The 27,249-nt window shown below is 35.8% G+C and overlaps 1 protein-coding gene across 2 annotated transcripts in view; it reads right to left on the reverse strand.

Moving 5' to 3' along the window:
• The window catches only part of Trim33 (tripartite motif containing 33), a 73,329-nt gene that overhangs the window by 7,536 nt on the left and 38,544 nt on the right, over nucleotides 1-27,249 (reverse strand). For both annotated transcript variants that reach the window (XM_028753013.1, XM_028753012.1), the window contains exons 6-16: nucleotides 24,495-24,609; nucleotides 22,014-22,160; nucleotides 21,347-21,464; nucleotides 19,219-19,493; nucleotides 18,267-18,431; nucleotides 14,038-14,235; nucleotides 9,303-9,435; nucleotides 7,361-7,424; nucleotides 4,923-5,082; nucleotides 2,855-3,204; nucleotides 862-985 (exon numbers count right to left, since the gene is read on the reverse strand). In XM_028753013.1, coding sequence (XP_028608846.1) covers nucleotides 862-985; nucleotides 2,855-3,204; nucleotides 4,923-5,082; nucleotides 7,361-7,424; nucleotides 9,303-9,435; nucleotides 14,038-14,235; nucleotides 18,267-18,431; nucleotides 19,219-19,493; nucleotides 21,347-21,464; nucleotides 22,014-22,160; nucleotides 24,495-24,609 — 1,849 coding nt within the window. The remainder of the gene's footprint in view (nucleotides 1-861; nucleotides 986-2,854; nucleotides 3,205-4,922; nucleotides 5,083-7,360; nucleotides 7,425-9,302; nucleotides 9,436-14,037; nucleotides 14,236-18,266; nucleotides 18,432-19,218; nucleotides 19,494-21,346; nucleotides 21,465-22,013; nucleotides 22,161-24,494; nucleotides 24,610-27,249) is intronic.

The following is a 27,249-nucleotide window of genomic DNA, read 5'->3' on the forward strand; positions in this document are numbered from 1 at the left end:
AGAGCACTGACTGCTCTTCCAGAGGTCATGAGTTCAAATCCCAGCAACCACATGGTGGCTCACAACCATCTGCAATGATATCTGATGCCCTCTTATGGGGTGTCTGAAGACAGCTACAGTGTACTTACATATAAAAAGAAATCAGGTAATGATGAGATCAGTACAAATTTGAGTGAAATAAGAATAATTTGGGTTTCATTTTTAACATGATGAGAAGCTATTAAAATAAAAAGACTTGTAAAGAAGGAAATGGTAAACTTTAAAAAAAAAAAAGAACTATTTAAATGTAAAAAAACAGACTAAAGAGGCAAAAGAAGAAACAAGGAAATCATCACCAAATTATCCTAACAGTCTGCACAAGGAATTACGAATGTTTTAGGGTGGAAATGGTGGGGAGATGAAAGAAAATGGCATTATAATCACATATGACTTTTTATCTTAGAGATTTCTGGCCACAATTTCTGAACAGAGCAAAAGGAAATACTAAGAAAGGATTTATTTGTCTGGTATTTGCGTTTTTTTTTTTTTTTTTTTTTGAAGGAGAGGGTCAGAAATCAAGATTTGAATTGAAACATTAAATGAGAAGTCTGTCCCGTAGGCTCAGCATACAGAAGCGAGTACTGCTACAAATTGATGCGAAGTTAGGGCTGTATAACAAGGGACTAATTATCTTTTTTTTAAAAGCCTTGAACTAAAAATTAAAGGCTTTAGAAGTCATAAGATGACTCATTAGATGATACAAAACCTACCAGGTCACGTGAACATTACATAGGGCTGCGGATTGTATGTGTGAAGTAGGGAACACAACACACACAGGCTGGCAACTACCAAGTCAATTAACAAGTCAGCTTTAAAACTTACCCTTTGGTCCACAGGGCTTAAGCCCTGTGCAGTTTTCCCCTTCTTACTATGTTGCATATTATCACAATCATACTCAACTTCTGGCTTCCCAATATCTCTGCAAAATGTGCATATCCAGTCTCCACTGCACAGGGGAAAAGGCCATTAGTCCATGTGTGATTACAACAAAGCCTATTCTGGAGAAGACAGGCCCTTAGTGTAAGTCTCTAGGTTATTTTCTTCTCTTTCCAATTTTTTCACGAATTTCTGTTTTGTTACATCTCTTATATAATAAATGCTCTAAAACTTTTCCCAATTACACATCAAGTGACAACCTTCTGGAAAATTATAAAATGGAATTTCTACATTAAACACCAGTCTGTTCATGGCACAAAACTCAATGATAAGTTCCTGCAGCAACCCCTTCAAGTTCCCATATTAGCACCTATGATCCTACTTCTGTGATAGGAAAACAATCATCATTTACTTTCTTGAAAGCACAAAGACCTAGTTGATGCCTATAACTCCTGTCACTGGAGAGGCAGGGATGGAGAAACCCTGGGGTACACTGGCAAGCAAGCCTAGCTATTTGAGTATCTCAAGTAGGCAGGGAAGCAACACCACCCAAGGCTGCCCCCAGCCTACACATGCACCTGCCTGTAGTTACCAAGAAAACAGTAGAGGTTATGGAGTCACTCGAGTCATCTTACAGTGTTCTCAAGTGTACTAAATACACCACCAACAAATCGAGTCCTTTCCATGGCCTTTCAAAAAAACTGGATATACAAACATATACTTGTGTCTTAATTTTTTAGTCAGATAAAATATTTACTGTTTTTTAAAAATCAGTAATATATATATATATATATATATATATATATATATATATATATATATGTATATAATATATGTATGTATGTATGTATGTATGTATTATGTAAATTCTTGTCAGGAGCCATAATAGGACAAGCTAATAATTAGCAGTTAATCATCCTGAAATGCTTGCCTCGGATTATTATATATATATATATATATATATATCTGCGACAAGTGTGCCCCATTCAGCAAGGCTGTGGCTGGACATATTTTAGGAAAGATCCTGCTATTAATATGCTTTTCCTATTATTATTATTACTAAACATATATACCAATCACTAAGCAATATCACTCCCCTTTGGAGCAGATCTCTGCAGACCCACGAAGATGTACTGTCTTGTAGTGAAGCTATATAGACAGACGACTTCTTAAGTCTTAATGATGATCCTATAAGAATTCCTAAAATTATATCAATGATTATTAAGCTCTTTTATAGTGGGACTGCTATTAAGTCCCTTTCTGATAGTTAAAACTGCTATGAGAACTCTGCCAGTCTCATCTGTAATGAGATCTGATGCCCTCTTCTGGTGTGTCTGAAGACAGCTACAGTGTATTCATATATAATAAATAAATAAATAAATCTTTAAAAAAAAAAAAGAAAAGGGGTCCAGCAAGATGGCAAGAAAGCAAAGGCACGTGCCATTAAGCCTGATGGAGTTCAAGTCCCCAGAACCCACATGGCGGAAGGAAAAACTGACTCTTGTAAGTTGTTCTGACCTCCATACATTTTCCATAGTACCTGTATACACATATGCATGCAAATGCAGACATACATGTAAATAAGTAATGTAATAAAAAAGGAAATTCCTCATTAGATCACTAGCAAATCATACCCACTAAGATTTAGACAGACATTACAATTATGAAAACAAAAACAACCAAAAAATTATGAGGCACACTGTTCATGTAGCTAGTTTTCTTTTCCCATCTAGGAGTTTGAGATTAATCCCAGGGACCTAATGTGTGCTTGGCACATGTACTACTGGATTACATACATCATATCAGTTTCATTAGCTGCAGGTTTTTCAAAGACTTTGATCTTTAAAATGGGCTTTTTTGAGGAAAGCCCTGAACAACTTTCTGTTGTATGTTTAGATGTGCGATTAACAAAAACTCAAATCAACTATTTTGCTGATACCTTGGAAAGCTGAGAAGTGTTGGAACATGACAAGTAAGATGAAAGACCTTCGGACATTTTTCACAGCACAAAAGATCCCCTCCATTCTGGCAGACGGCACACCAGTCTTCATTTGGGTCATCATCTTTGCTATTGCCATCTCCTCCAATCCTTGCTGACCTGTGCATGAGGTTTCGAATTGGAGACTTTCCATTAACTAGGCTACTGAGTCCTGACTGTTTGCAGCTTTCACTGATATCTGTAGGTTCAGTTTTCACATGGTTCTCCAGGCTTGTTAATGTATCCAGCTCACTCTCTAGGTGTAGGTTAGTTGAGAGAGGTGGTGTCAAACTACTCTCAGGACTGCTCAACTACAAAAAACCAAAAACAAATTATTAAAAAATCATTTAATTCTTATGTGTACACAGTATGGACACACACACATACATACATAGCTACATTAATATATTTATATTAAAATTATTCTGTAAATCACACTAGTGAAGAAAACACAATAACCTCCCATTACATATGCTAACATGATTTTAGGGGTTTTGTTCCTCCAATATTGGTTCACTTAGATGACTCAGAAATTAAACCATTATACACAAACAATCATACCTTTCAAAAAAAAAGCTTATTACAGTATACTATTTTTCCAATTAAAATCAGTTACATAAGTCTAGTAGTGGTGGTGAAGCACACCTTTAATCTCAGCACTTGGGAGGAAGAGGCAGGCAAGGCAGGCGAATCTGAGTCTACAAACTAAGTTAACAGCCAGAGCTACACAGAGAAACCCTGTCTTAAAAAACTAAAATCAGTTAAGTAACATTTGATAAGTGTTTTATACTACTCTTTAGCACTCATATCTGAAATGATAATTTTGGTTTCTTTAAAAAGCACAGAAATACTGCAAGAACATGTTTTTATTTTAACCCCAGGTGTGGGATACAGGGTTGCTTCATATTGTCCATAGCAGCTGACTATGATTTTCCTCATGTTCTATGAGGGGTGAGATTAGGCCAGAGGCAAACAGTTTCTATGATTCTGTGACGTTTGGAATTCTGGAAACTTTTCAGAGGGTATAAAATGCTAGGACCCCATGAGGTTGTATGGATTGTTGGTCATGGTTTAATTAAGCAAAGAAGAAACAAGAAGAAGAAATTAGATATCCTGATGGCAAAGATCAAACTTCCCAAGAAACTCAATTCCACTAATCAGCATGGTATCAGTCTAATGGTAACATTGTCCTCTTTCCCCTCTATTGTTTTTTTTTCTCCTCTATCATGTTAGGGGGTTGAAAGAGGGTGGCATAGAAGGGTAAAACAAAAAAAGGACCCATAAAGTAGCAAAAACTCTTTCTATGCATATCATTTAACAAATGGAAGACTGTAACAAAATAAAGTAGATCTTACACCACACCACCTATTTTTATGAGGGCACTTTCTACACAGAGTTTTCGTGGAAGAGATGGCATTGTTATAAACATTGAGCTAAAGTTGTAGCTCTTTAATCCATACATTGTACTGTATATAGTAATATGCTGAGATTTCTATATGCCAATAACATAGGTAGAAAAGTAAAAAGCTGGGCAGAAAGAATAATAAAAAGGGAAATTTCTATATGAAGATGGGTTTAGACATTCCTTCATTCTGTTTTATAAATTGTATAAACTATTTCATCTACAAAACTCTAGAATGGTTATTATAAGACAAAAAGGAAATCTATCTTTGATCAATAATCTTCTTTTGTATGAACAATCTTAGTGTTGAGCTCCTAGGGTACACACAACAGTTACGGTTCTGTTGTGGTCTTGAGATCCTATGTGTATGCTGAGATCATTAACAGAACATAATTCAGCACCACGGCATTAGTATGAACTAAATAGAAATTTCAAGATAATACCAAGAAAATACTTTAAGGCAATCAAGTCTTTCCTGATTACTTAAAGCTGACTCTTAAGAGCAGAAATAGAAAAAAAAAAAAAAAAAACTTAGCTTGTTTCAGACACAAGAATTTAAAGACAATGAATATGCCTAATGAGATGAATGATCTGCTGCCATCCTGTCAAATCCTGGCGGGAGCTTACCATGCAGGCACTCCTCCTGCCATCCTCTGTCTTCTCCTGTTTCACAGCTCCTGAAAAGCTGCATATCTCTTCTTCAGTCCCAGGTTCTTGCTTGACCTTCACCTGATCAGACTTGAAACTATGAGCACTTTTCTCAGCAGTTCTTCCTGATGATCCACAGCTAATAAGAAACAATAAAAGTCACATTTGATTGTATAGCATAAAGTGAAAGTACTATTTATTAAAGACAGTAGAAAATTATCTCAAAAAGAAATGTGACAGACATAAGTTCAGACCTTAAAATTACCTCTCATGATCCAAAATACTTAAGAGTAAACAATTTAAGTTAAACATCCCTTAACACCTGACTGAGATTAGGGTTTTAAGATGTTTTTTCCTATTTTGATACATTTACTATAACAGAGTGAGATGTCTTTGGGATAGGACTTAAGCACAAACATGAAATCCATTTAGTTTCTTTACACACACACACACACACACACACACACACACACACACACACACACATATCCTGTAATTTCATATAACATTTCAAATGCACCCAACAGTTTGATTGCAACCTACTACATGAGATCAGGCATAGAATTTTCCACTCGGGGTGTCCTACTTGTCTGTGCATTTTAGAGCATTTCAAAAGTCAGATTAGGGATGCTCAACCTGAAGCATCGAACATCAATGACTGTGTCTCTTTATAGCAATAGCCTCCACACTGTCACCAAAAACGTGTAAAGAGTACAACATCAGCGTAAGTGGTTAGTGAAGCCTCACAATGAAAGATTATTTCAGATCTGAGAAGGGGACTCAAACAAAAGGACAATAAATACATAGCAAACAACCTAGTACAAACTTTTTAGAATCAACAAAAACAAAGTGAAGAGTACACGTACTAAAGAGGTCTACAAAAAGCCAAAAGAACAACAAAAATTCACCACTAAGTGAAGTAACTGGTAAGACTAATATAGCTACTCAGAGGGAAGTTTACACTGTTTGTTTCTTCTGAAAGCACTGGTGAAAAAGCTAACCAATACTTTTAATGGGGACAGCTTTCAAAATATACATATACATGTACTTGTAAACACCAATTTTATAACAGATTAAAGTTCCATAGTATATTCAACTATATAAAGTACAGAACAGTAAAAAGAATGTCATATTTATTACATTTAATCTTAAAAACATTTCTTAGCTCTAGACACTGAAAAGGCCTAAGGAAAATTATTAACAACTTAAGAGTGTCCTTAATAGCTACAAGAAGAACATTAAAAATGTGTTAAAATGTATAGATTCATAAAAGTAGTAACAGTCAAACTCCTGGCTCACTGAAGCAAACTGGGAATCAGCTTAATAAAGAAAAATTTTGCCGGGCGGTGGTGGAGCACGCCTTTAATCCCAGCACTTGGGACGCAGAGGCAGGCAGATTTCTGAGTTCGAGGCCAGCCTGGTCTACAGAGTGAGTTCCAGGACAGCCAGGGCTACTCAGAGAAACCCTGTCTCGAAAAACCAAATAAATAAATAAATAAAATAAAATAAAAAAAGAAAAAAAGAAAAATTTTCCTACCTCCCTTAACTTAGTAATTGACAAAGTTTCCTCACAGACATATTCTAAAGTAATAAATGATTATCAAAAGAATACTTTTCAACCAGTAAAAGCACTTGCCACCAAGCCAAACCTCGATTTGATCTCAAGGACCCACAAGGTAGAAGAAAACTCACTCCCCACAAATGTACTCTGATCTACATGCACACACACACACACACACACACAAGCATGCCAAACCAGACAAATTTTTGGATCTAAATGATCAGCCAGCCAACCTATTCTGAGCTCCAGATTCACCTATCAAAAAGTAAGGTGGAGACGTGAACAAGACATCTTACGTCATTCTCTGGCCTCCGACACATGTACTGCCCACATGTATACAAACAACACATACAAACAAACAAAACAGCTCCCAAAGGAAGCACACAGTACAGTTGAAGTATTCTTACTTCCACCTAATTAAACCTGATTTCTGATCAAATCTCTCATTCTTATTTTTAAGGCTTGTTTTTAATTGTGTGTGTATTTAAAAAGGTAAATTAAATAATATGAGAGAAATAAAAAAGTCTAGAAGAGAAAACTTTGTATCTGCAAAAATAAACTATATGTAAACACATCTGCTAATGACAGAGTATAGGGCTTATTTTAGTGTGCAAAAATGGGAACTTTAATAACTGGGTCTAAATAAAACTTAGAATAGTTACAAGAAAAATGACATAATTTCTGAGATTTGTTTCAAATAATCCAGAGACGATAGGAATACAAAAGAGTACAAAGGAAAGAAGACAGGGCATAACTAATGTACTGACTGTTCAATCTGGGGATATGAAGATTATTTGAAAATTTTCTATTAAAAAAAGTTATAAGTAACATAATACTGAAAAAAAAAATTACTCACCTGCCTCGACTGCCAGTACTAGACGTACTAGGGGGTCTCACAGGTGTGTGAGAATTGGATAAGCCTAAAAAACAGTATGTCAAACTGAGTATCAGAATGTTCAAATTGTATAACCCAACTCAGAAATTCTTGTAAATCAAAGATAGTTGTAAAATCGGAGATGGCAAATGTAATCATTAGTAGACATCAACCAGTTTCTTTTAGATGAGTTCAGACATGACTATAGAATCCTCTTGCAAAAATATTCATAAACAAAAGGCAGCAAATTGAGAAAACTATCACTTCTTCATGTCATAAAATAGTCTATGGTACTCCTGTATTCTTTTTTAGAAATTAAGACAGTGTTTCATTATACAGCCCAGACTGGCCTGGACCTTACAATCACCCACTGCCTCCAGCTGAGTGCTGAGATTACAGGAGCACACAAATCAACCGGGCATTCATTCTTTTTTGATGTCCTGAAAAAAATTCTAACACTCAATGATATAACTCAAAACATATTAATAAAATACCTCATGTAAAAACCCATGTTTACAACAGGTAGTGGTGCCATATGCTTTTAATTCCAGCATTTGGGAGGCAGAGGAAGGTAGATCTCAGAGTTCAAGGCCACCCTGGTCTTCAGAGTAAGGTCAAGGACAGCCAGGGCTACACAGAGAAACCTTGTCTAGAAAAACAAACAAACAAAAAAAATCTATGCTTACATCTGAACTAGTTTTAGTTAGGAAACAAAAAAACCCATTTAGTTTCCATCAGAAAAACAGACTTAGAGCTAGATGTAACGGTTTGACTCTAACCCCAGCACTTGAGAACCTGAGGTAGACTTTATCTACTTAAGTTAGATAGCCTGGGCTACAATGTGAAATTCTGTTCCACAAATCCAAAAGAAAAAAAAAAGAAGGGGGGGAGTCTAATCATAAATGACTTGACTGTTAGTCTGTGTGGCACTACTCCAATCATGAATCTTGATTGTCTCAGCTGAAATCCCGTGAGAGCAGCAACAATCAAACTGGGCTTTGAGGAGAGATCTACACTTTATAAACATTTTAATTGTTAAAAGCAAATTTAGGCTGTTTGTTTGCTTGTTTGTTTGTTTTTCAAGACAGAGTTTCTCTGTGTAGCCCTGGCTGTCCTGGAACCCACTCTGTAGACCAGGCTGGCCTCGAACTCAAGAATCTGCCTCCCTCTGCCACAAGTGCTGGGATTAAAGGCGTGCCACCACTGCCCGGCAAGCTTTTAATTTTAAAATTACAACTTGAAAATTCACATGGTTTTATTTAACTTTTAAACAATTTTCATTATTTTAAAACTGATTTAAGTTAAACTTAAAAACTCAATTCATTACCCATACTGTAAAACATCAGATATAAAAAGTTAATAGACTCCAAAGTCCCCCAAAGAATTGAGTACAGTGTGGCTGGATGTGTTTAGTGTTGTCAAAAGACAGGACATACTATGTTTAGTCATATCATTCCAGTCAGATAAAGATTGTCAACATCATTTAAACATATATGCACGCAAATTTGAAAAGTCAATAGACCTTGAACAAAGTAAATTCTCCTTCAGAATCCAAGTGGGTCTTATTTAGTCACCTAAACCCTTGAAAAGCTGGGGCTATGCCTTTTAGTCCCTTACTCAATTTTACTTCTGGACACTAGTCTGCAAAGTAACTTCCCTGACTCTTCAGCTTGCTAAATGCCCTGAAGATTTTAGAGTTGCCAATACCCAATCACATCATCACCTGAGCCAATTCCTAAATTCCTTGTCCTCTTCCTTCCTCCCTACTCTATCTTGTGTGTAAAGTGTGTACACATATGGCGCTATCTCCACATACCTCCCTCTTGCAGTTTTTTACCTGACAGACATAAGGAGACAGCCCTCACTCCTCCACCCCTGCTTTAAGGCGTTAAGAGCAATGAAGCAATATCCCTGTTTGTTTTACCTGAAGATCCAGGTGATAACGCAGAGGGTCCTGGGGAAGGATTCATGGTACTTGTAGGCTGAGGGGGTAGATGACTGCCTGAGATATATCTACTCAGTAGATTATCTAAACTACTTGAGCCAGCATCTTCCAACTAAAGAAAGATAAAAATAAATTTGCTTTGATTAAATTGAAGATGAAGGAATTAATGTCACTGTCTGTACTCACTTTACTATAAACTAAGAGATTACTCAATATCAAGATCAACCTAACTGTTGCTTCCTTAGGGTAGTCTGAGAACTCACACAGTATAAAGTTTATGTGACTGACCTTATAATTTATATTACATGACAGAGAACTAGCTGCTAAGACAAATTTAGTAATCCACTAAGTCCTGTCTGTCCAATTACAAAAACAGTTCTCATACACTAACATCACACTTGACTTCCTTTCCTCAGAATTGCTGGACACCTTTGTTCTCCGTCTCTCTCCCTTCCTGTTTTCATCCCATCAGAATCATTTACACAAGGGAAAATACATGTCAAACTCCAACTTAAGGGGACAAGTTCTGATCAGGATCTAGTGTGACAAAAGCTCATCACTGTACACATAAGAAAGAAAAGGCCATAAAGCCTGAACTCATTTCATACTTAGAGGCAATAGGATAAGGTCAGAGGATAAAGCACTGCAATTTTGAAACACCCATCCTAACAAACAAACAAAACTAACATTAGTTTCCTGTCTTAAGCCATTTTCGGGCTGGAGAGATGGGTCAGTGGTTAAGAACACTGACTACTCTTCCAGAGGTTCTGAGTTCAATTCCCAGCAACCACATAGTGGCTCACAACCATCTGTAATGGGATCCAATCCCCTCTTCTGGTGTGTCTGAAGACACTCACATGCACTAAATAAATAGCCATTTTCCTGCAGAATGTGATGCTTATGTGAGAAAATATTTACATGAGAAGTAAAAAGACACTAAGTGTTAAAAGTATCTGAAAATCCACCCTATTCCTAAGAAATTGTCAACTTATTATTTATTGCTATTTAATTTTCTTGCTTATTCCATTTATTCCCACACTTGTTCCCTGTTTCAACCTGTTCTCCAGACAAAGGTCAAAGTGTATCTTATGTAAATCTACTTTTGACTTAAGACAAAACTATACATTTTGGAGAAAAGGGAATATAAACCAAAGCAGAACGAGAAACTAACAACGAAGCAGGTCACAACTACAAACAGGATTGGATATTCCTCAAAAGCAAAAACAGTAATTTCCCAATTCTCTTAAAAAACAACAATAACAACAACAAAAATTAGCCCAGTGGCAAACTGAGCTAAGAGTTAGAAGGCTGAATTAATCAGAATAAAAAGTAATAATAGTTCTGTCTATCTACCCTTTGATCACAGCTACTAAACATCTACTTGTAAGCTGTACTATAGAATCCTTAGCTGTAACTCTCAAGTTAACTAGAAATAATCGCTTAAGGTACGAGCTCTTTTTACTGCTTTTTTTCCCCAAACTTTTAAAGACTTACTAGTAATATTTTAACATGTATGAGTGCTTTGCCTGTATTTATGTACAGCATGTGTGTGCCTGCAGAGGTCAGATGAAGGCACTGGATTTCTGAAACCAGAGTTATAGGCAGTGGTGAGCCACCATGTGGGTGCTGAGAACTGAACAAGCAGCAATGCTGAGCCAACTCTCCAGCCCCAGAAAGAGTGCTGCATACCACATAAAAACAAACAGGGACAATGACAACCCTATTCAACTCCTTTAACATTTCCTACCTCTAATTTCTATCTCTAACTAAATAGATGGGCCTGAAGGTGAGAACCACTGGTCTATAAGCTTTTTTGTGTATAAGTTATTTTTTTAAGATAAGGTAAAAATAAACCTGGATAGGAGAAAACAGATGAACAGGGAAACAAACAAACAGACAAACAAAACAAAAGAAAAAAAAACAAAGAAACACATATAGATGGAGAGGTATACATATTCACACCGCAGAAATAGTTTATGTGAAACATTAAAGTGTGAAGCATTCTGATTTCAATTTACTACCTCCTATTACCTCCTCATGAAGGTACTTGTACGACAACTTTACAGTCTGGTATGATGGTGTACACCTTTATTCCCAGAATTTAGTGGGCAGAGGCAAGTGAGTCTCTGAATGGGGAAGACAATTTGGTCCACATGGTAACTTCCAGGCCAGTCAGGGTTATAAATTGAGTATCTGTCCTTCAGAGGAAGGGAAGGAGGGAGGGAGGGTGGGTTGGTTCCTTGAACATGCTAGATAAACACTATACCACTGAGCCACATACCTAACTCAAAGTTTACTGTTAAAAAAAATTTACTGCCTATGTTACGATAGCAGCTTCATAAATTTAATGTTTAACCATACCAAGGGAAGTCCCATGCCCATCAATAGATGGCCAACACAATGGTATGGTATTTTTGGAGGGTTGTTTTTGGTTTTTTGATCTCATAATGTTTTGTCTGAGCTTTTGTTTGTTTGTTTGTTTGTTTTTTAAGAAAAAAACTCTTAAGGTCTTTTTGCTTATATATTACAGTTACCAATTTTGTGTTTTTATGGGATTTCTGTGGTGTGAATATGTGTACATCTCCATCAATACGTGTTTCTTGTGTTTATTCCTTGGCTCTTTTTTTCCCCTGTCCATTTGTTTTGTCCTATTCAGGTTTGTTTTTACCTTATCTTAGAGAAATAACTACACACACACACAGACACACACACACACCAAAAAGCTTGTAGACCAGTGGTTCTTAAGCTGTGGGCCATGACCCCCCCTTTGGGAGTTAAATGACATTTCATAATGGTTGCCCATCATATATTCTGGATATTAAATATTTACATTATGATTCACAACTAGCAAAATTAGTTATGAAGTAGCAACAAAAATAATTTTATGGTTGGGGGTCAGCACAACATGAGAAGGTACATTAAAAATAGCAGCATTACGAAGGAGGAGAACCACTATTACAGATTAATATTAGTATTATTAGTATTATTTCCTTACAGGCAAAAACTGGAAACTGAAATAGACATCAACTAATACATGAACACACTGCCATAGATACAAAGGCAGAAACAGGCATGGGATGCATGCCTGTAATCCTACTACGTGAGAGAGTATGGTAGAAAATGAGCCAGCCTGAGCTACACAGTGGATTCCAGGCTAGACTAAATTTCAAGACCCTATCTTCAAAAGAAGAAAAAAAGAAAGAGAATTCTATACAATAAAATATTATTCAGCCATAGAAGGAATTAAGTTATAATAGAAATACCTACACACTAAGTGAAGAAAGGGCAGGCATAAAAGACCACATATTTTATCTTTAAAAAAAAAAAAAAAAAAAAAAAAAAAAAAAAAAAAAGGCCCAGAGTAACAGACACAAGGAGTCAGAAAAGGAGAAAATAGAAAATGTAGCAGAACAATCTTAAAAAACATTCTAGAAACAATGACAAAACAATAACTTTTCAGGTAATCTCAAACTATCCTTTTGGTGTGGCTGTGGATAATGAAGAGTCTAAACTTACAAGCAACAGTATGAATCAAATTCCAACTACTACATGCATAGGAAAATGACTCACCACTATTTCCTTATAAATAGCATTATTACATATTCTAGCAAGTAATGTCAAGTATCAAAGCATGTTGCCCAAGAAAGTATTTTGTTAATTATAAGGTAACAATTATAACTTCTTAACTTACATTCCAAAAATTATTCTATTCTATTTTACTATATAGTCTAATACTCTTAGCAACAATACTATTAGCATTCCCTTAGCCAAAAAGGGGGGGGGGATCTTCTAATATCAAGAAACTGTAATAGAGTAAAAGAACCACAAGAAGTCAGTGGTTTCCAATACACTTTGAAGTTATAAAAGCATCATTTGAAACTCTCACATAGGCAGGCCTTGGTGGTCATGGCTTCAATCCTAGCTCAGGAGGCAGAAAAAGGATCTCAGTAACTTTGCAGCCAGCCAGGGATTTGTAAAAGCCTATCTCAGCAAAACAAAACCATACTACTATTTTAGCAGCTTCACTGTTCCTTGCGGCCATGGAGACCTCAAACTCTAAAACTAATACAATAAGGGAAAATAACAGTAGAATCCTCAGACTTTATATTTAAGAACATTAATTTTAATTCAAATATGTCAAAAGACATGGAAGACACGTATTATTAGGAAAATTTCTCAACTGAAAGAAATGAGAAACCTCAGAAGCACTTTGCAACTCATCTTCTCTTTTTCATTATTTCTTCCTTTTAGTACACACCCCAAAGTGCCTGATACCTAAATCCTTCAACACAGCCCTTTTCTACCCAAGTGCTTTATATGAGGAGTGGACTGCCCTTACTTATGGATCAAAAGTAAAAGTAACCACAGATGAGAACCCATTTTGGTCCTGGGTCTCTTTTAGGCTACAAATTCTTATAATTTGTCTTATTTGATGGAGGCCTGCCTTTGGAAAGTACTTAAAAAGTGAAGAATTAGCAAATCTACAAAGCTAGTATTGGTCTATTATTGTACCTGTTTAGATATTCTTAACATGTATTCAGTGTCTTCTAACTATAAAAGATAGAGGAGTATTAGTTTCAGCACAACTTAAAATTTTACACATGAACCCTTTACTCTTCAGAAGGTTCAAGGAAATAATGGGTCCTGGAAAAAAAAAAACACTTCTTCAATTAGTATGAGATTTCTAAATGATTTGCTTAGCTTAAATACAAACCTGTATAGGAGGAATATCTGGCAACGATGGAAGGTTTTCTGGATTGGTGACTGAGGGTATTAGTTCTATTGCTGTAACAGACGGGCTGGTGGGACCTCGATTTGCATTTGCCATAGTTGCTGTGGTAGGGCTTGTTGGGTTGATTGGGTTGTGTGCTGATACAACAGGAAAGGGTCCAGCATGTCCTGGGTTTGAATGCTGTTTAGGGAAAAAAAGGTACTATTATTCTGTGCTCTGCCAGCATCTCTGAACCATACCTTAGCAACAATTAGTTATTTTTAGTGTATCCTTTCCATACTAAAAGTACCTGCAGCTGACAAAGTGAGGCCTCTCAAATGTATGCAAGAAACAGTTTAAACTAAGACTTTCATTTTTCACTCATTTTTAGGTACTATCTAAAGAAAAAGAGATTTGCAAATAATTGTCAACCTATCAGCTTACTGATAAGATCTTCAGAACAAGGATGTATGAGGATGTGGAAGCCACCAAGTTTGCAAACAGGACACAGAAGGCACAGTTCTGAAGACATTCCTCTTTGATTCTTTAGTCTTTTAGCTACAGGACTACAAACTGTAACTTGATATGGTAGAAATTCATGATGAATTTCAGAAATGAACTATGACATCGATTTCCAGCTCTAAACTATGCAGACCTAAGCAGTGACATAATCTTAAACAGTAATCCTGAATTATGGATAAATGATCCCTTTTTGATTTCATTAAGAGAGCTATTACAAGGATTATTTAAGATCATAAATATTGGGCTGGAGAGATGGCTCAATGGTTAGGAGCACCGACTGCTTTTCCAGAGGTTCTGAGTTCAATTCCCAGCAACCACATGGTGGCTCACAACCATCTGTAACAAGGGTAACAAGGTCTGATGCCCTCTTCTGGTATGTCTGAAGACAGTGACAGTGTACTCACATACAATAAATAAATAAATAAATAAATAAATAAATCTTTAAAAAAAGATCATAAATATTTAAGGTCTTTTGAAAATATGTTACTATACATATACAATTAAATCATTTAAATATTAAAAAACTAAAAATGTTAACAGTTACTTCTGAAGGAAAGGCCCTAAAACCTAGCAGATAGTATGACTGTTTCATTTGTAGTCTTTCAAGTGTTGAACCTTGGTACACACAATACTTAAAAGTACCCTAAGAACTAAGGAGTACATAGTTATGCCAAAAGTAATAAGGAAACCAATTATCTCCACCCTTCCTAGGTATTACTTTAAAACCACATTTGCCTAACAAAATGTCATACATGGTCTTTTCACAATTGCTGTCTTGCTTGAAAGTAATGGCACACTGCTAATTAATATGGGGGAAACAAAAACAAATAGCAAAGTTAAACAAAGGCACAATTGGAAAAGGACTTGGATGTTAAAAAAACAGGCCAATACTATAGACCAACAAAATGATGAGTCAGTAGACCCTTGACTAGTGAAATACAACTACAAGAACTCCCTGTTACAAAACATCCAAAACACTTAAGAAATATTTTTGTAATAAAATTTCTACTCTCCAATTACATATTTTGTCAAGCTTCTTGAGTATTACATAAAAACAGAAACTTGAAATAAAATCAATTATTCTTATTCTAACAATAAATGACAGTAAACAAAATACATAGCTGAAAAGGAAGTAAAAAGACTACACTTAATTCATAGAAAAGTATACATTAAAGAATTTTATATCATCTGTTTATTATTCTATTTTATAATAGGGTAATTTTTTTTGTAGGTATGAGTGCCTGAACGGACATATGTACACCACATGTGCGCAGTGCCCACAGATGTCAGTAGAGGGCATCAGATACCTTGAAAATTACAGTCTGAGTTACAGTCTGAGTAGCCACATGAGTACTGGGAAGAAAAACCAGGTCTTCTGCAAGAGCAGAAGTGCTCTTACCTGCTGAGCCATCTCTCTGGCCTTTTCAGCTTACTCTTAAAATCATATGAACATATTTTTGTCTCAATAACTATATACAAATAATATAGTAACTTTTCAACAGAAAGGTTTTAAATCTTAATAGCTTTCATTATGACTCAATTTAACCACCAACTCTTATAAAAATATTTTTTCTACAGAAAGTTACAAAAGGTTAACTTATATTTGTCAGATATAAACACAGAAGACAAAATTCTATAAAAGTTGTAAAAGAAGTCCAAGTCCAAGGAGAATAGTCTGTAAATTTTGAATTTCAAAAGAAATGATAATACAATAATATAGAGCTTAGTTTTTCTTTTCTTCCCCTAAGATTTACTTACTTTTATTTTTATGTGTAAGATGTGTGTTCTCTGCACTATATGCATTGTACCACGGACACCAGAGGATATCAGATCCCCTGGAGCTACAGATGTTTGTGAACCACAATCTCTCTAACCACGTGTGTGGTTTGTGTGTGCATGCGCGCACACGTGCACCAATGTAGAGGTTAGAGGACAAAGTTGCAAGATTTGGATCTCTCCTTCTACCCTGAAGTTTCTGAAGAACAAATTCAGGGCTTGGTGGCAAGTGACTTTACCTGCTGAGTCATCTTACATCCTATGTTTAGTTTTAAAGTCAGTATTTATAATATGCTATAATATTTTTGGCACTACTTACTAAAGTATAAAAGTTTTATAGAAGGTGAATAAACATTTTTTTCACAAGTCTTTCTTGGGGCAATTTTGGCCAAAAAGTTGGGGACTCACTGCTCCAAGTGCTTAATTCTTTCCTTCTGGAAATTATCTGATTCTATTTAAGATTTATTAGTTTGTATGCCTGACTGAGTTTATATGGACCACATGTATACAGGAAAAAGTGCTGGATAGCCTGGAACTGAAGGTTACAGGTAACTGTAAACTGTCCTGTGAGTTCTAGGAACGGAATTAAGTCCTCTGCTAGAAAATAGTAAGTGCTTCATAGGTCATCTCAAAATTCCCCTTCCCCAAAAATCTAGTACAGTGGTTCTAACTCACCATCACTGCACTGTAACTAGCCAGTTACTTTAACAGCCTCTACAGCATGCTTATTTCTAAGACAATCTCTCTATAGACCAGCCTGGCTTCAAATTCATGAACGTTATTTCTACTCTTATCTCCTGAGCTTTAAGATTACAAGTGTGTGCTACCAAACCATGTTCATGTCTTAAGATAATACCCAAGGAATTTAAAAAATAGCTTGAATCCTGTTTAAAAAAAAAAAACCAAACTTAAAATACTGTTTTTTAAAAGTGGCTTCATTTTTGTAATTACTCTTACAGTTATATTGTATTTATATAATAATATAATTTCTTTAAAATTATAAATTTGTCTCTAAATCACTATTTTTTTTTCAAATATTTTGTCTGTTTATGTCATGTGTGTGCCTGCACGAGTTTCTGTGTAATATATGCATGCAGTGATCTCAAGAGCCAGTGTTGGAACTCCTAAAACTGGCGTTACAGGTGGTTTTGAGCTGCCAGGTAAGTTCTTAGAACCATATGTAGGTCCTCTGTAAGAGTAACAAGTGCATCAATCACTGTCCTATTTCTCCATTCCTATGTAGTTGGCTTTTGAGACAAAGTATACAGTTGTCTAGGCTGACTTTGAATTCTCTATAAAGCCAAGGATAACTGAACTTTTGATCCTCCTACCTCTACCTCTCTAGCATTGAAATAACAAGCAAAGCTACTAAACCCGACATAATTTATTTTATTATCTTGTTTCTTGGCAGTAGTGAGAACAAACCCAGAATTTCAAGCATTTTACAACAGACCTACACCCTAACCCACAGTAATTTTTAAGATTAAGCATATCTAAAAAGAACACCGAAGTATAGAAAAGAGAAAATATAAAAACACAGACATACATACAGTTAGCCTTATTAAAGAATTCTTTGTTATCAAGATCAAAATGTCATGTTAAAAAGCATACTAACAGTATCAGAAAATTAAAGCTCTAACCTTGATTTTCAGAATTACCGTTTATGACTAATGTTTATGACTAAAGTTATGATAAAAGTTCTTTGACTCTCTAGGTAATGAGCTTAGAGTTAAACCAGAGTATCTTAATCCACAGTTTAAGTTTAAAGAAACAAATTTTCATGTGAATGTACATTTTTCTGGAACAAGCAGATATATGTAACACATTATATTATTATAAATATCAAAGACCCTCATCAACAACTCTAATGATGAAAAATGATCTCTTTTAGTTTTAAAATTATATGATTCTTACAAATGTAACTCTAGGCATACTTGTCTTTGGAGATGTGGCTGCATCATGGAATACTGAGGGCCACTGTGCCTGGGTATCCCTGGTATTCTGGCAGCATTCTGAGCCAGTCTCATTTGATGGGCCTGAAATGCTCCACAGTTCATGTTGCCTCTTTGCATTGTTTGCACACTGATCAATCTTGGAGGCTGTAAAAAGTAGAAATTTTAATTCATAATATTTCCTTTTTTTTTTTTTTTTTTTTTTTGGTTTTTCAAGACAAACTTTCTCTTTGGAGCTCTGGCTGTCCTGAACTCACTATGTAGAACAGCCTGCTCTCAAATTCAGAGATCCACTTGCCTCTGCCTCCCAAGTCCTGGGATTAAAGGCATACACCATCATGCCCAGCTCATATAATAACTCTACAAATTTGTTAGTCAATCATAAAATGTTAAAGTAATAGTAATTCAGTTAGAACAGAAGGGTATAAATATTATTAAGGGTACAGTACTAAACCATATTCTCTTTTCCAACCCCAATACTTACAAAATTGATAATTACTATAAAAAGTCACTCCAAATTGTTTCTATCTAGCGTTGGGGGGAGGGAGGGAGGGAGGGAGGAAGGGAAGGGGAGAGAGGGAAATGGGGATCAACATTAACTCATCAGTTAACAATATTGATTGTGGAACAGCATATAAACATCACCAAATAAAAGAATAATTTCAGGAAACACTTAATGCATCAGAGCTTAGAAACAATCTAGTTCTTTGGTTCACAATAGTATGTGTGTGAGAGCATATATCATATGAAGGGGCAAAATGTCACTGTTTCCCGTGATCTTAACACCTTCATTCTTCAAACTTTCCCTATACTTCTGACTTTTGAACTTCACCTAGTAACTCATACTGTGTAATTCATGTGTACGGAATGAAGTGTAGATTTGTGATCTTCTTAATTTTAATTTCCATCATTAATGGAAGGGCACAATGCTTACCTGTTGTTGTAACATCTGTGGGGCTGCTTGCCTAGGATGCTGCTGTGTTGCTGTTGTTGTTGTTGGTACAGGAGCTGGTGGCTGCTGCAGTCTCATCTGTTGTAACTGCTGATGTTTCTGTGCATACACTTGTTGCTGCATGTGCTGGAGTCGAAGCTGTGCTAAATTAATCTGTCCAGGGGTTTTACTAATGTGGTTTGTCCCTGGAGGAACTTGCCCAACTACAACATTGGGAGTATAACCAGGAGCTGGCTTACTCTCTATTACTAGATTACCTGAGGATTTAAAAAAAAATAAGAATGATTTACAAATTATCAACTAAATTAAATTGCCCACTTCAAAGATAAATCACTCTCTTTACCTCCTTCTGAAAATTAGCACCTCAGATCATCCAACAGCACATCACAAATGAGAGCTAGGTTTAATGATGCTCATCAGAAACTCAATAGATTCCAAAGCTCCTTGAACCTCCCACAAATAAGCTCATTATTCAGAATACACTATCTGTTCTTAGACCTGTGTAGGTGTGATGTATGTGTGCATGTGCATTTTGGGGGTGGGGGGCATGGATGGTTGTGGGCATGCACGACAGTGCACATGTGGAGGTCAGAGGACAACCTTTGGATGTCAGTCCTCACCTTTCCAGCTAGTTTGAGGCACGGTGTCTTTGTTGCTGCATAACCCAGGCTAGCTGGCTGGAGACTGAAAGAGACATTATTAGAGGAAGGATCCAGTCAGTCTGAACCAATTCTTCCATGACAAAGACTCCAGGATATATTCATGATGGTTGCCATACTGATTCTATCTGCTTTCTTTTTCTCTTTCTTTTTCCCTCCCTCCCTTCCTTCCTTTTCTTTCTAAATGTGTATGGGTGTTTTGACTATATATGTCTGAGCACCAACTACTGTATGCCTGGTTAACTGAAGAGATCACAAGAGGCCACCAGATCCCTTGGAACTGGAGTTACAGACATTGTGAGCTGCCACTCGGGTGCTGAGAATTAAATCTTGGTCCTCTAAAGGGTAGCCAGTACTCAACCACTGAGCCATCTCTCAGAATCCCCCATCTGCTTTTGAACTGCTAATGTTAAGGGTGAAATAATACCCAGCTACCAAATAATTTTCTGTGGAAATTCTGAACACTTTAGACCATTTTATACCTTTAAACTAATCATTTCCCTTCCTTTGTATACAGTCATTTTCTTTGAGGTAATACTGGCAAGCCACAAAGAAAAAAATCTTGTTGCAAGTAATGATTTCTATAAGAAACTTTTTGAAAATGCAGTACAAAATGACCCTCTCCCTCTCCCTCTCCCCCTCCCCCTCCCCCACATCTAGTAAGCCAAACAACAGTGATTTTTCTGGTGCTACATCTAAAGTCAAAATTGAGTATCTTTTTTCTGTTTACTCAAAGAATATGTTATTTTAAACATTTAAAATTCAAATCTCAATGGCATGATTACTTTGAAAGTGGAAATATTCAAATGGATGGCAGATTTCATTCTAAGTCATACTGTTTCATTTCATTTTACTTTAAGAAAAGGAGTCTTATAAATTCATAGGCTCAAGTAACCCAACCCCCCGCCCCCAGTCTCCTTAGTAGCTAAAATGACAAAAATCACTTGCTTGGCTTTTTGTTTACTCTACAACTTTCACTCATGGTCTTTAGGTTATCAATATGAAGAAACAAAAAACGAAATCTATTTTTTTATAGAGTAAAAAGAGTTCCTTTTGTTGAACATTCCTTGGAATGTGGCTCTAACACTTCAGTGAACTCTAGTTCCTTCTCCATTGAACCACTTGATAGAATTAAACTACTAAATAATTATTCAGAGAACAGTCATTTACTAAGTCAGTACTAATTTTGAAAAAGGGTAGAAACGGACCACATGGTAAACATTCTCCAAGGCCTGAGGAGCTAAGCAGAGAGCATGGTTTAGCGTGCTGAAGACAGGGTTCAAGCCCCGCACCAAGACCAAACAGCCTGGACCTGAGAGACAGCTTCTAATACCTAACACATTTCTTAAATAATTCATATCTTAAAGTTTAAAAACTGTATCAAGAGTCTGCTAAAATGGTTTCTCCTCTCAACTTTACAGTCCAAATTGTATCCAGGAAATATTTCTCACCTAAATTCACTACATTTTTGGCCCAAAAGGTGGGGTCACAATGGAAACGAATTGCTCCATTGGCAGCAGGAACAGGATCACATCGTGCTTTCAAAATATGACGTAACTGAAAAGTAATCTTCAAAGGAAACAAACTCATTTTAGTATTAAAATTAAATGTTAGTTAAAGAAGCATACTAGAGATTTTTTAAAGTTTATAAAGCCCTACATATCACAGAAGCCTGTCAACGTCTAAATTATCAAGCAAATGAAATGCACATATTTGAATTTCTGCCATTTTTGATAATAAACTGCACTGAAATACTAAGTATCCTCAAAAGAATATATGTGACATGATTCTATTTATGAGAGTCTAGGAAAATGACAGAAATATAATTAATCAAAAGTAAATGGGAACAACAGAAAGATAAAAATATTCTTTGAGTCAGGGAACTGACATGAAATTCAGGTTAACCTTGACCTCTCTTGCGTCAATCCAATTCTAAGTGCTGGCTGGAATTACAGCTATGTGCCATCAGTAGCAGCTTTGCTGAATCATATAAAAATGGTTACATTTGCCAAAAGAAACGTTCATGCTTTAAACAGGTTTTTCTATTTACAATATAAACATTCTACACTTGTAAGTAATGGGTCCATTATGTAACAATAAAGACACGGTGTGCCTCACCAGACGCTTGCTATAAAGTAGTGCCGTGCTGCTGCCACTTGCAATGGCCCAGTTTGTGAAGTTCATAACATGCTTCACCTGCCGGGAGAGGCCTGTGATGTCATTCTGCTGCTGTAGTAGCTTCATCTGTCTTTCTTTTGTAACATTCTGAAATAGAATAATAGCTTCACTGAAGAATTAAAAAACAAAAATCACATACAGAAACACCTCTATCTACTGCAAAAATTGTATAAGAGAAACCCGTAATTATTTAATAAGTCTATAAATAATCAGAAAGAAAGTAACTAAGAAAAGTGGGAAAAGAAAAATCTGGTCTAAGTTAAATCCCCTCCATTCAGAACATTAGCAGTAGTTTATGGGTTTTCTTTCATCAAAAAACTGTTCAAAATAGTGTGTTCCTGCTGTTAGGTTGATCCAATACACTATAGCTGACCTTGAGGAATCATCTTAACTAACTATACTTTCGGGGTCAAAGAAAATACTGAGCTACTAGTGCCACCTACTGGTATGGATTGAGGGTAAAGTTAAAATTTCTCTTAAATACCTAAAACAAAACAAAACACCCTTATAAATTCCTGAGGTCTAAGAATGAAATTAGGTAAACTGGTGTAAACAAAGTTCACCAAAAAAAGAGTTTTAGGAAAACATTGCAAGGAAAAAAATGTTCAGAAGAAATTATTCCAAAGAAAGAACAAGCAATGTCCTATATATATTTTGACATTGAATATGCCCAAAATAACCTACTTCTTAATCCTTTTCTCCCCTAAATTATTCAACTTCATTTACTAAACAGTATTTTTCAAAAGAGAACAAATTTACTTTATAATATAAATCAATAGATAAAGTATTAAGCAGATAGAATTATAACATCACTAGAATCAATTCAACAAAGCTAGGAAAACATCTCTTTTACTGCTTAGAATATTATATAAGAAACAGCTATTTTAAAAATTATTATCATGCTCAGAGTATATAGAATATTTATCACAAAGTACTTCATGAGGTTTAAGTTCTGAAGTCCTTGAAATGGATTTACAATTGCGACGTTTAGATGTATAGGCAAATGTATCAAAAATACTTACTACTAACTGCTCTGGATTCATATAGTTATTTTAGAGATTAAACCTATTAGGGTTAAAACTTATAGACTACAAATAGAAAATAGGTAAGAAACATCCAACTCGAATACGTTCAAGACTTTTATTCTCACCACTGTTTTTCAATGCAAGGTGTTTTTAAAAGACAAAAACTAAGTTACTGAGCTCACAGGATTCTTTCACTTACATATAACATTCTTATATCTTTAAAGGGCTCTATGAATAAAGAAAGTCTAAGAACAATCTAAGGTTAATGAAAATTATTCGACTACATACTTTAAAGTTGTAACTTTTCAGTGGCACATAAAATATACCCTCAGTATCATATAGATAAGAGCATAAAATGTTCAAAGAAGAAATGTTTATCCTTTTAACCCCCCCCCCCAAAAAAAGCGTAGTGATTCACGACTTTAATCTCAGCAATTGGGAGGCAGAGGCAGGCAGATTTCTGAGTTCGAGGCCAGCCTGGTCTAACAGAGTGAGTTCCAGGACAGCCAGGGCTCTACAGAGAAACCCTGTCTCAAAAAACCAAAACAAACAAACAAACAAACAAAACAAAAAAAGGTTTGAGGTCACCCTAATCTACAGAATGAGTTTCAGAATATTCAGGACTACATAGAGAAGCACTGTCTTGAAAAAAATAAAAACCCAAAAATGTCAATTTCAAAATTCAAAACCAAACAAGATTCAAAACCAAATTTCAAAACCAAACAAGAGCCTCAGAAAATTTATAACTATTTACATATCAATTTCAAAATAGGAAACATATCAATTTTACATATCAATTTCAAAATAGTATATAAAATTAATAATGAAGCTTAAGGTTTATGTAATTCAAAATGTAGAACATTTTTGGCCAATTATAGAAATAACATAAATGGCTCAATCACAAGCCCAATTGCATTTACATAAAGAAGTTAAACTGAGGCCTCTTGCTAGAAAGAAAGGAAATTCAAAGCACTTGCTTTGTCTTCATTTACATCATGTTTTAGTAAAAGTTCTTCCCTAAGATGTTATCACTATTTCCAAGTTATATGGCTTTAAAACAAGAACAACAACAAAAACAAACAAAAAACAGTGTTTTATGTCAGGCATGGTGGTGCACAACTTTAATTCCAGCACTTGGGAGACATAGGTTCTATAGGTTCAAGGCTAGTAGGATGATTTTCAAGACAGTCCCCCCCCCAAAATAAAAATCAACCAGTCTTATTAGAATGAACTACAAAGTAACTAAAACTTAAGTTCTCATTCCCAATAGAAAATTAACAACAACAAAAACACATTTTCTATTTTACTTATCTCCAACCCATTTAAAAGCACTTTCAGTAAACACTGAGAACAGTTGAGAAGCAGAAGAATTTTTAATTATTGCTTTAAACCATACCTCTAGCTGTTGTAAGAGAGATTTTCCTTTCTTATTAATTTCATTGATAAGGGTGAAGATGGCCACCTTAATTTCCTGTTCTACTCGTTTGTTAGTTTCATTTACTTCTTTAATCCTGAATAAGAGAAATGCACCATTAAGTCATCAACTCAACCTGTGTCTGAATCAACAGTTACAGAAATTCACCCAATCAGGCACTTTACATAAAATAATTAAAAATTTGTCAAAGTGCATGACTTATGTTTCAACAGACCTAACCACTTTATTAGATCTAAAGAAGTCCTATGTCCCAGATGCCAGGAAAGCAAGAGGCTCCCAGGACCCAATGGGATGAGATTACCTGAAATGCCCAAGATAGGGGAGGGAGAACCTATAGAGACCATATCTAGAAGTTAATTAAGCAAGGCCCCCAGTTGGGGAATGGGGCCACTCACTTATCTCCAAATTTTTAACCCAGAATTGCTCCTGTCTAAAGGAAATCCTGGGACAAACTGTGGAGCAGAGACTGAAGGAAAGGCCATCCAGAGATTGCCTCACCTGGAGATCCACCCCTTATTACAGACACCAAACCCAGACACTATTGTAGATGCCAAGTACTTGCTGACAGGAGCCTGTTATAGCCGTCTCCTGGGAAGGTCTGCCAAAGCTGACAAATACAGAGGCAGATGCTCACAGCAAACCATTGGACTGAGCATGGGGTCCCCAATGGAGGAGTTAGAGAAAGGACTGAAGGAGCCGAAGGGATTTACAACCTCATAGGAAGAACAACAATATCAACCAACCAGACACCCCATCCCCTCCAGAGCTCCCAGGAACTAAACCACCATCCAAAGAGTACACATGGAAGGACTCATGGCTCCAGCCGCATATGTAGCAAAGAATGGCTTAGTCGGGCATCAATGGGAGGAGAGGCCCTTGGTCCTGTGAAGGCTTGATGCCCTGGTGTAGCAGAATACCAGGGCAGTAAGGTGCGGGGGATGGGTTTCCGGAGGGGAAACCGGGAAAGAAGATAACATTTGAAATGTAAATGAATAAAATATCTAATAAAAAAGTCATAAAGACCAAATTCAATATTTAACCATTTAAATTAAGCTCATGAAGGCCAGTTTATTCATCTGTAGAACAATTTCAAACTTCTATAGCATGACTATGATGTACAAATATCTAGCACTACTGACTTAGTGTTAAATTTACATTTATTCTGTTTATTCAGCTTTTAATTCCATTTAAAATGCTGCTGCCAACAAAATACAAAAGAATATTACCTTTTGAGAGAGCAAGAATTTAAAATAAAAGCATCTATTTTACTTCAAACTTTATCTCTTCAAATGTGGGTTCTAATTAAGTTTGTATCATAACTTCCTCTCAAACTGACTTTATACTACAGATAGTAGAAACACATATTCAATCACTGGGGGGTTGAGGGAATGCCTGCTTGCAGTGACCCAGGGCTTCTTGTCTTGCTAAGAATGTGTTCTATTCTCCAAAGATTCTGAAACATTCGATCCATTTTTAAGTCACTAAATGTTTCAGAAATAAATATCTCCACCTATTATATGTTTGTTACAACTATAAAGTGCTGGATTGATATAATATTTATAAAATGAGAAGCAGGAAACCTCATTAAGTAAAATGTCAAAACTAACCATAGTGTAATCTCCATCTTTTCTAATTTTGTATAAATTCCCTTTCATTAGCCAAATACATAGACAAGCAATTTTAACACACTCAGCAATATAATACAGTTTTTTCTCCTTTGCCTGTATATCACTGCTTGTTTAGACTTACTTGAAAATTTTAATGAATTCTGTCCTTACCAAAGTAAATAGAAAATGGAAAATAAAAAAAAATGCTACTATAGTCACTAGTAATATACAGACTTCCAACATAAAAGATACAGCATCCAACATCAAAACAACTGAACCAAAAAACAGAAGTCATAAAGCACACTGGAAAGAGACAAGTCTCAGACAGATAGATTTACTGTACTTAAAAACATATACACTAAAAACTAATGAGAAGAGGGCAAATGGAGAGGTGTCTCAGAGGTTAAGAGCTTTTGCAGAGGACCCAGGTTCAATTTCTAGAACCCGCATGGCAACTGACAACCATCTGTGAGTTTGAGGAGACCACCAGGCATGCAGTGTGCACACATACACACACAGGCAAAACACCCACACATATAAAATAAATTTCTAAAGTAAAAAAATAATGTGGCCTGGAAAGACTGCTCTGTAGTTAAGAGTACTTAATACTCTTGCAGAGGACCTGGATTCATTGCTAGCACCACCAGGACTACAGTCCCAGAGATCCCAAGCCCTTCTGGCCTCTATGGGCATACATTGGTGCATGTACAAAGAAGCAAGCAAACAAACACAAAGATAAATAACAACAATGATCATTTTAAATCAAAAAATATTAAATAAAAGTTTTAAATAATGGGGAGGGGAGTTATGGAGAGATGCATTATTAATGGAACTTGCTGCAGACTTAAGACAACTGAAGTTCAGACTGGTTGTGGATTCTGGGTAACAATTCTGGATCCTCTGGAAGGGCAGTAAGTAAACACTCAACTGCTGAATCAACTTCTCCCATCTTGATTTTTACTTTCTTTTGGTCTCACTAAAGATGAAAATGTCTATCATATATAAACTATTTTCATTCATTCAAATACTTAATACTTTTGTACATCTTATTATGTGTCATTTTAACCACCACAAACTAATAGATTTTACTATTCAAGACAAAACTTCAA

Source organism: Grammomys surdaster, unplaced genomic scaffold (genome assembly GCF_004785775.1).
Source record: "Grammomys surdaster isolate TR1022 unplaced genomic scaffold, NIH_TR_1.0 125941, whole genome shotgun sequence".
NCBI lineage: Eukaryota > Metazoa > Chordata > Mammalia > Rodentia > Muridae > Grammomys > Grammomys surdaster.